The 10,575-nt window shown below is 41.1% G+C and overlaps 1 protein-coding gene across 1 annotated transcript in view; it reads right to left on the reverse strand.

Moving 5' to 3' along the window:
- scara5 (scavenger receptor class A, member 5 (putative)) overlaps positions 1 to 10,575 on the reverse strand; it is an 87,941-nt gene that overhangs the window by 76,097 nt on the left and 1,269 nt on the right. Inside the window, exon 2 of the mRNA XM_051409774.1 lies at positions 2,328 to 2,449. Within this exon, the coding sequence (XP_051265734.1) occupies positions 2,328 to 2,449 (122 nt within the window). The remainder of the gene's footprint in view (positions 1 to 2,327; positions 2,450 to 10,575) is intronic.

Raw genomic sequence — 10,575 nt, forward strand, 5'->3', positions numbered from 1 at the left:
TTTCAATTGCAAATTCTCACATTTGAGGATTTTGTGAAATATTTAAAGTTTTTGCTTGATAAACAACAAATAATCAATCAATTTAAGGGTGTTTCAGGGTTTTGTTATACTGTTCTTTGAAATACTGCCTTGTGTGTATGAATGTTGTTGTTTGGGCGGCAGTAGCTTGGGAACCAAAGGGTCGCCGGTTCAAGTCCCACAGACCACAATACGGAGTGTGGACTGGTAGCTGGAGAGGTGCCAGTTTCACCTCATGTGCACTGCCGAGGTGCCCTTGAGCGAGGCAACCTAACCCCAAGAAACTGCGCTGCTAACGTTTCTCCAATAGGGGATTAATAAAGTACATATCTAAATCTAAATCTATCTATAAAACACGAGTAATTCTTGTTTTCTGTGATTTATGCCAATATGCACCCGATAGTGAAGAAAAGAAGACAAAACTTTTGTTGTGTGTCCAGCAGCCGACATTAGAGAGACAGAAGAGTCAATATTCATTCATCACATAATTGTAAAGACGTTTGGAAAATGCCGTTATTGCGCTGCTGTGTATTGCCTCCGACTCACGTCTGCGTGGTGTCGACACACTGAACTGTTTAGACAGTCGGATTAGTCGAGGATTATTTTATAGTAAACTTGGAGGTGCGACAACACGTTATGACCCATTTTGACACAGTGTGTTTATTTCCAGCAGGGCCGGTGTGAGTCAGTTACTGGCACTATCTGAGCAGTCGGTGAAATTAGTCCATTTTACAAGGACGAGGTTATTGATCCCTTTACTTTAACTTTCCAAATCAAACGCACATGGTGCTCGGAAAGCGCCACAGATTACATAAAAAGTCCGGCACTGACTCCGTAATTGGCAGGTGGCGGTGACGTTACTCGTGTGAGCGCAGCTTGTTTCCCCCAAAACAAAACGACAGAAAATGCTTCAAAAAGGCGTTAATCTATGTTTGTGTACCTAAACATTAACATTATGTGCTGTTATAATTACTATACGCAACTGAGGCCACAGTGGATTGTTAGAGCGCACAGCATTTAGAGCACATAAACCTTTTCTTGCTGCATAAATAAACCCTGTCCTTTTACCCATAATGCACAGCGTCTGGTGCTGTGCTTGTGTGAATCACGGTTGGATCACATTCTCATAGAAACCTCCCGACTGCTTTGTTTTGCTCTTTTCTTCCGCGCTCCAATAAAATAAGCTCCGCCACGGTTGGGAATATCTCCTCTAATTGAACGAGGTGTGAAAATGTTCAAGGATTTAGGAAAAGCTGGACGAGGACGGTCGTTTTTAATGTGTGAGGCTATTGTCCACTTTCCATTAAAATGTCAACAGATTCTACAGTTAAAGTTCACTTAAGACTTTCCCACCAAACTCGCTGAGCCCCGGGTCGAAACCTGAGAACACCACAGGGTCAACTGTGGATCTGTAGCAGCTGCACCTGTACACACACACACACACACACACACACACACACACACACACACACACACACACACACACAGATGTTGCTCCTGGACATTCCTGGCTTTCATAGATGACCACAGCGAGGGGAGAGCGAATGCCAAACAGTGACAGCATCGTTTGTGTGTGTGTGTGTGTGTGTGTGTGTGTGTGTGTGAGAGTCTGTATTGGTTATTAGTGTGTGAGTGTGTTATATGTGTGTGTGTGTGTGTGTGTGTGTGTGTGTGTGTGTGTGTGTGTGTGTGTGTGGGAGTTTCTGTGTACACACATAAATGGTTCTGCAGAAAGTCCCTTTCTGAAAATCAGTCATGGTGTGTGAGGATCTGCGTCTAAGTCTATCTCAGATTTCTGTATCTTAACACACACACACACACACATGTAACACACACACACACACACACACACACACACACACACATAATACACACATACACACATAACACATTCTTAAGGTTCAGTGTTGTTAAATTTGTCATAGAATAATCTGATAAAGTGTTCAGAGCTGTCGTTGTCACACCATAAACCAGCTTCTCATTGAGTTCAGACTAAAATACAAATGAAAAAGTTTAAAATAATCAGCTGCTTTGGAAAATGAATCTGTATTTTAGGTGAAAATCTGTGAAAACAAAAAGGAAAACAATAAGCCATCTTATAATTTTGACTTAATGTGAATATTTTTTATTATGAAGGTGAAGTCTTACTTATTTTAGTTTTTTATTGGAGGAAATGAGCTCGAATTTGAGAAATAATTAATATTTTTACAGCGTTGTGTCTTATAAATGTTGTTAACTGTTAACACAAAATCTGTATTTTGGCATGTAAATCTTTACGTGCAGCTCGGTGTCTCAGCTCTCGTCTTTACCTTCGTCACACAGGTTGAGTTTGGACAAGTTGCGTCCATCGTAGGCCTCTTCGTACATGGAGCCGCTCTCTCTCTCTTCATACGTACTCAGATACATGGCCTTGTTCTCCATCTCCTCCTGACTGAAGACAAAAGACACACAATCACATTTATTGTACACACACACAGAAAAGGGGATTTCCTACAGGTGCATGGTTTGGGTCCACCTGTCCCCTTAGACCCCAGTGGTTGAATGAATATGATTTCTGTACGAAAAATAAACAATGAACTTTACTTTACAAAATTAAACTTTTTTAAATTAGTTTTGGTTACCCGGTTGATGTTTTTGTATATATATATTAGGGGGATAGGACAGCTGAATGTGGACAGAGAGTCAGGATGACATGATGCAGCAAAGAGCCAGAGGTGGGATTCGAACCCACGGTTGATGCAGAAAGGACATCGGTACACAGGGCTACAGGGCGCCCCCTATCTTTATTAATGATGAAGATTTGGGGGTTTTTTTCAGCTTCTGAAGGGCGGTATGCCAGAAAAAGGTGCAAATCAGTACAAAGTTCTTCAGAGTAATATCCTTTATTGTATAATACATCAGTCCTGCTGGGAACAGCCTCTACTCCCAACCCTCAGCTCATAACAATGACGTGAATCATGTGACAACAACCAGATCTCACACCAACTAATCCTTTTGGAAGAACTTTTCCAGAGATTTAGAGCATCTATGACCCATAAGAATGAAGGATTAAACCTTGTATTGAGGGTCCTCACAGGTATACTAGTTCAAATGAGTGTGTTTGTTTCCATTGGTGCCCTCTAGTGCTGTGAACCACACACACACACACACACACACACACACACACACACACACACACACACACACACACACACACGTAGCTAAACAAACAGAAGGAAATCCTTGTGGTGTGAGGATTGCGGCTGTCTTTAGACCAGCGTTATGTGATTTGTTTCCTCCGCCAGCAGAGTTGGGCAGGAGTTGTGTTTTTGCCCCATTTCATCCGTCTGTTTGCCTTCTAACAGGAGATTAACAACTATGAATGAATGTGCATAAAGCGTCGTATAGTAGGGCGATATAGGGTGAGAAAGAACTGATTCATCCTTTCATATCATCTGAGCAGCGTGTGTGGAAGTGGAAGAGGTAAACCCGGCGTTATTAGCAACGTCAAACAGTATTAAAGTGTTCATTTTAGGATGTAGACAATCTGCTCTGCTGGTTTTTCCAAAACATGCTGCGGTGTTTGAACGTCGGCCCAAATGGAAATGGTTACTCAACAAACACAGAGCGGATTGCCACACAGTGAAAACCACCCGTTCAGATCCTGAGCTGTTCCTGCCAGCGTGTTCTGGTTCTTCTTCAGAGTTTCCTCCCAGTTTGATCCTGAAAACATCCTGATCAGTTACCCCCCCCAAAAAAAAAAAAAAAACCTTAACTGGGTCCTTTCAACACTAATGTGGTGGCTCCTTCTGGAGGTCCGAGCTCCTCATCCTGTTTGTGAAGGCTAAGTTGGAACAAGTTGGAAACTGATTATAACTTAAAGCTGTAATTTGTAACATCATTAAACAGTGTATAACCTCTGGCTCTATGTTCTATATGTAGTTGAGTTCTTACTTTATCCCAAATGTTTCCAACAATGTTCAAACTCAGCGAAATCTGTAATTTTATTCAGGTAACGCTGCGTTTCAGCGGTCGCCTGTCGATGGCGCCATATCCCCTTTGGGCCTGCGTCAGCGTTGTGGTTGTCTGTCAGAAGCTGTCATACATAGACTGTTGATCCAGTCTGAAGCCACATTGTTACCATCCACTGTTTAGATCTTGGTGCTTTTTAACTCTAGATTGGAACCAGATGAAGGATTTTAGTCATCGGACGTCTGGATCTTAAGTTATCAGAGAAACAAGCTGAACTAACGTTAGCAGCAGCTCGGCTCGCAGCCCCTCCGGGACGTCCTTTGTCTGTCCAACAGCGTGGGAGAAGCAGTGATTTTTAAGGTGGAACTGCTTTATTCAGTGTGTTTAGTGGTTTTAATCAGAGGGTCTGTTTGTGTTGGAGAGGAGGAGACCTCTGTGGATAACTGGACTCCCGGTAGAAACCTCCTGAGCCATGAACACTGAAGGAATCCTAACCCGGGAGAAGCTGACTGCAATGACGCCAATGGTGGTGAAGACAACAAATCCCATGATCCCACACTGCTTTTTGTTTTTCCCGCTCCATCATCACTTACTTTTACAAGATCCAAAATCTTGCAGCAGGAATATGAACACAACTATCTGATATCCTGTTTCCGGTACAGCAATGAGAATGTGTCTCCTGGAGCTTCATTTGTTTCATTTTAAGTGTAACCTGGAAATAATTCCCCACATTTTGGGTGCATATGCAAAAGCTGTGGAAAAAAGTATCTCCCTAACCTGCAGTGCTGCAGCTGTGGTGTCGGCATCTCAAGTATTTAAGCACATATGGACGCTGAGAGCTTAAAAAATGAAGAGTGCTTCGACAGATATGGTTATGGCAGGATTCCAACATGTCCTCCTTAAAAAAGAAACCAGGAGCCGAATGGGACCATAAATCCTGATGAAAACATTTCCTGGGAGAGAGGAAAGTGTCTCAAAGGCAACTAATCATCACAAGCAGTAATTCCACCTTAAACAGACGGTTGACAATGTCCTCCAGCAGGTGCGGCCATCAATGAGCTACTGCAGATCTGGCAGACCATCTATGATACATAACTCAATCGGTAATCGAAAGCACATTGAGTTTCACGTCTTATTTGTCACGACTTTAAAGCTTTAATATGCAGCATTTCCACATTAAAATGTCTAAAAACACTACACTTATGTTACATATGTTGTTGTGCATGTAGATTATCCCAAATGTTTCCAACGATGTTGGATATTCAGGTAACGTTTCACAGGTTGCCTGAGATCTCCTTTCTGCATGTGTTGGTCTGCCAGACACTCAGTCATAAACCTCTTATCCAGTCCAAATAAAACGGAAGTCAGAGTACACTGAGGTGTTTCTTTTTGCCAGGTTTGCCTCCTGGCACCCTGCGGATAAATCAGCTAAAGCAGTTGTGTGTTTGTACAGTAATCAGTGAGCTATAGTAGCAAGCCATGCTGCTAACTAATGAATATTTTCTCTGTGACACTTGGACTGATGGACTCATGTGTCACATTTTGTTTTACAAGAAGACACAATGATTGGATTTTGTACTTTTCTTTGGCCTACATTGCTAAACAGGGGTACGATATGACTGGGGATGTAATCTTAAAGATATTTTAAGTTTCATCTGGACTTTAAGCCATATTTTTACCAACGTTAGAGTCTTAGTTAATCAGAGAACAAGCTAAGCTAAAGTTAGCAGCAGCTCGGCTCACAGCCCCTCTGGGACGTCCTTTGTCCACTGAACAACATTGAGGAAACACATTTTTAAGGTGGAACTGCTTTATTCAGTGTTTTCACCAGTTTTAATCAGTGGGTTTGTTCGTTTCGGAGAGGAGGAGACCTCTGAGGATAATTCGGCTACTGGTATAAACATTTAGTACGTCTTTATCGTAAGTTATCGGAGAAACAAGTCAGTTAACTGATAATTAATCGCAATCCGTTGCTCACTTTAAGAACAAGAGTTCTTCAGTGCTTTTCGGGGCAGATTAAGTTTGTGAAGTCCCACTACCTCGCAGCCATACACCACACTATTTACTCTGAGCTGAGCACATTTGCTCTTTTAGTTTGGTTTCCTAGTTTCCCACGCTACGAGAAAACCAAACCAAATACGAATAAAGTGAAAGGGAACACAGGACAAATAGATAAGACCCATGACAGAGAGGTTGCGTCAACGCAGACATCTCTGAGGAGGCAAAATTAAATCCGCTGCAGTCAGGAATCAGTGGATGTTAAACTCCCACAACCCCCGGCGGCAGATCTGTGAGTGTTTGACAAAGTCGTTAAAAAGCGCTCAGTCTGGACTTTCTCATTACGGAGGGGACGGAGGGGTCAGGTTGACATTTAGACCGGAGCTAAGCAGGAACCATTAGGGCTGCTAGGAGATCCCAGTGAGCTCTCCCTGTATATGTGAGGGTGAGTTATCTGCTAATTACACTGAGTTTGGGGGGATATAACAGTTTATCACACACACAGGATGGTGGGAAAGCAAAGAGTCACCTCTGGCTCTGCCACTGTGGACAAAATAATAGAAACACAGGATCATTTTAGAAGAAGAGTCATCGATAAAGTAGATTATGTGTCGGATTACTCAAAACACCTGTACATTTCCTCCAGGACGCTGACCATAAGTGACAAAAGGCCTCTAAAACCACTGCTTACAGTACATCCAAAGCCCAAAATATTCACAACATGGTTCCCACTTATTTTCCAGGACCTTTCCAGAACATTTTCCAGGAGTTTTTCTTGAAAGCACAGCACAATCAGTCAGAAGAGCTGCAGTTTTGGGCAAATTGTTTACATTAATTTGGCCTCAGGAAGAAGTAACAGTTCAAATTCAACTTCTAGAAAGTTAAATTGTTTATTGCACCTACAGTTCTCATCACTGTGCTTGTATTTATCAACCACGCAACAAGAAATATGATTATTAATAGGCTGCATGCACGGAGGTAAGAGCTCACAGCTCTGGAAAAAACAGACTTGATGCTGAAAAGATCTCAGCAGGTCAGCTCCACTTTGCATCTGGTGAACCTGCTTTGAAGTGTCTTTTAGTTTATCCATCCAACAGTCGAGTTTCAAACAAAATGTGCACCTAGGTTTATGTAGGCGATCTGAATGAGGGGCTAAAACACAAACATGTCCAAGACAAGACTGACAATTTCCAGGAGTTTCCATGACGCGCGGGAACCCTGAACAAACTGTACTCTGCCCTGAAGACTCTCTGTAACTCCATCGAGGTTTGCATCTGATTAAAACCACCAAAAAAGCCTTTAATGCAGAATATTAGCTGTTCATCGCGGTGTTGAACAACCGAGGGAGATTGAATCTGCTGATTTAATGTGACTGAGCCCTTTTGGGTAGTGGATTTCCCCTTTCTTCATCCCTCAGATGACTGCAGGCTTTCCATCTCGGAGCTCCATCCAATCACTGCAAACAGTTCAAGATGCAGCGTGACAACAAGCCAACAAGAAACAAAGCCTTCGCATCTTATTAACCATTTGCAGATCAGAGAACAACCCAGTCCAGATAATCAGGAATATATACGTATAAAATACTCTGGAGTTGGAGTTAAAGCACCAAAAACTGCACTTAAAGCTGCAACAATCCATATTTTTATATTACAATTATAAATGAATGCTACTCCATGTCAACTGGATGTGTAAATAGGCAACTGTTTGCTAACATGTTCGCACCATATAATGTGTACAGCTTGCTCCCAACCAGCCAAATAATCTGTCAATGCTTCTTTAATGTACGTGCACACTCAATTTCTCTGCAACAACAACAAGACAAGTGTTTTTTCAGCCATTACCAAGGAGATAAACGTCTATTTGATTGTTTAAAGAACCAAGTTTAGGAAGTTAGTCCTTGTGTTTGGTAAGATAAAACACTACACACACTTTTGGGTTTTGATAATCACTAAAATAACAAAAAAAAACTGTATCAATTTGTAAATAAATAACATCAATATCCAGACATAGAGGCCGTGAATTAGGTTACAGATTACAGGAGAACAGGTTTTATGTAAATGAAGCAAATATAAAACCTAAATTGCTATGAATATATTTAAAACTACATCTGACAGCTCTTCTTTAAGCTGTTTATTTAGTAAAAGTTGTTGTTCTGCAGTGAAATGTGACATTATTAGGTTGTAAATTATTGCATTTTATTGTTGTATTAGGTCAACGTGGAGCTAGTTTTAACATCCTTATATACAGTTAAAAGGGTTTCCCCACATGAGGGTCGGGGCCCTCTGAAGGGTCACAAGATAAATCTGAGACAGTTGTGAGATGATTAATGGGAGAGGAAAGAAAAAACAACAAGTCCTGGTACACAAATGTATATATGTTGTTTTTCTCTAATCTTTGCTCTTTGAGCCTGAAACTGTTGTTTACATGGAACCATGTGAGAGGTTAACAGGGGAAATGTGTCTTTGCTGGAAGTGCTGACGTCTCAAAGAGACATCTGAAACGTGACAAGGAGCCTCAACCAGACACTTTGCAAGAGGTCACAAGACTAAAAGGTTGTTCAAACTTTCATGGATGGTAGTTTATAAACGTATTGTGCCTTATTTTAGTGTAAGATTATAATCTGAAAAGTAACCAGTAAGTAGTGGAAGTACAATAATGTCCTTTTAAATGTAGTGAAGGAGACATATAAAGTTGTATAAAAGTACCTTAAAATTGCTCTAAAGTCAGCCTATCTTCTTGAGTAAATGTTTCCACCACTATAACTACATGGAGAGAGAGAGAGAGAGAGAGAGAGAGAGAGAGAGAGAGAAGAAAGACCAGTGGAGATTCACTCAGCAAGAGAGGAAATAATTATCTTGTCATCTGCTGTTGTGTCGTGAGATTTGCCCCCAACTGAGCAGCTGATTGTCTGCAGGTCAGAGGGAACCGGTGCGTGTGGTCTCCCGATGGTGCAACTACTGAAATATCTGAGCATTAAGAGTTTAAATGAGTGAACAGAGGAAGCAGCGAGAGCTTACTGGCAGTTTACAAAACAGTTTTAAAAGTCAGTGCATGCTGATGAACAATTTCTCCTACTGGGATCAATTATGTAATTAAATGTATTAGAAGTGGTTGAGCTAAGCTGGAACGCTCGAAATCTCTCTCCAACAACGTCCCGTGTCATTGCGCAATCATCCGTGTGCAACATTAACCCATTTTCTCGGTTAATTAAAGGCAGAGACACTTCACCCTTGACCGCTGAAACACAAAGCAACAATTTTCTGCAGAGTTCCATTGAACGTGTGTTTCCTGTCCCGTCGTGCTGCAGCCGAGCGCTCTGATAAATAACGGGCAGCGAATCGGATTCGTAACCGCTGCCATTCGGTCCTTTTGCACTAAATATTCAACCTGTTTGCCGCCTTAAAAAGGTCAATGTGTGACCTCAACAATCAATCGTGTGGCGATTTCATTGCTGATGCAGAACGAATGTGATCAGCCTGTTAGCACTCATCACATCAGGGTTCACTAAACTGAGGGGCGGATCTGGACTGGTTCCCAAACTGGGGGGTTGCCAAAGCGTCATTGTGGGTCACTGAGGTCTTCCTGATCTAAAGGGGTGTAAGAAAACTTTATATATACACAGCAGAACTATATGTCAGTGTTTTTTATTTCTTTTTGATTTAAACTCTGAAGATGTGAAGTTATATTATATTATATATTCACAGCTTTCACTCTCTGATAAACTCGTCCTGCTGTAGAAGCTATTAAAGCTGCAGCAGGTAACTTTTATTAAAATTATATTTTGTTATATTTGCTGAAACTTTCACTATATCCTGACAGTAGAACGTGAGGCAGATAATCTGTGAAAAAATCTGGTTTCTCTGACTTGTTCTAGTGCTCCTAATGGGATTATCAAGAATCCCCCGGGCCCGAATGAAAACAACCAATCAGATTAGAGAAAGATATAAAGACACTTTGGGTTGGAAGCTTTAAGATAGTTGATTCCAGTCTCATTCCCAGAGTCCCAAAGCGCCTGTATTTGACTCCCTGGGAGTGAGAGTTAACAATCAATCATCTTTCTCGGCTCTGATTGGCTTACAAATCCCGTTAGGAGCACTAGAACAAGTCAGAGGAACCTGATTGTTATCTGTCTCATGTTCTCCTGTCAGGATATAGTGAAAGTTTCAGCAAATATGACACAAAATAATTTCATTAAAGTTAATTTCTGCAGCTTTAAGTCATATGATTGTTAAAAAAGACAAAATACAGACAAAATTTCTAAAAATATCAAGCAAACTAAAATAAAAAATTGTTTTACTTCATTCATTCCCAGATTTCATTGTAAAGTTTATCAATAGTTCTGTGCTGTTACTGTTATACATTAAATATAATATGAAACATCCATAAAATATGTCACTTAGTCAATTTACTCAATGATAGAAACAGGATCCTTTAAGGAAAAAGTTTGGTGTCAAAATCTGTCAAATCAAACACATTACAGACTATCTGTCATCCGTAAACTCAAAGGAATTTTTGTTCCCCCCCATCTTCTCGTGCTACTGAATCAAAGCATCATCCAGCCCATCCTCATATACTGCTGCTCCTGTTTCCTGTTTCTACAACATGCTA

This window comes from Dicentrarchus labrax, unplaced genomic scaffold (assembly GCF_905237075.1).
Source record: "Dicentrarchus labrax unplaced genomic scaffold, dlabrax2021, whole genome shotgun sequence".
In the NCBI taxonomy this organism is placed as follows: domain Eukaryota; kingdom Metazoa; phylum Chordata; class Actinopteri; family Moronidae; genus Dicentrarchus; species Dicentrarchus labrax.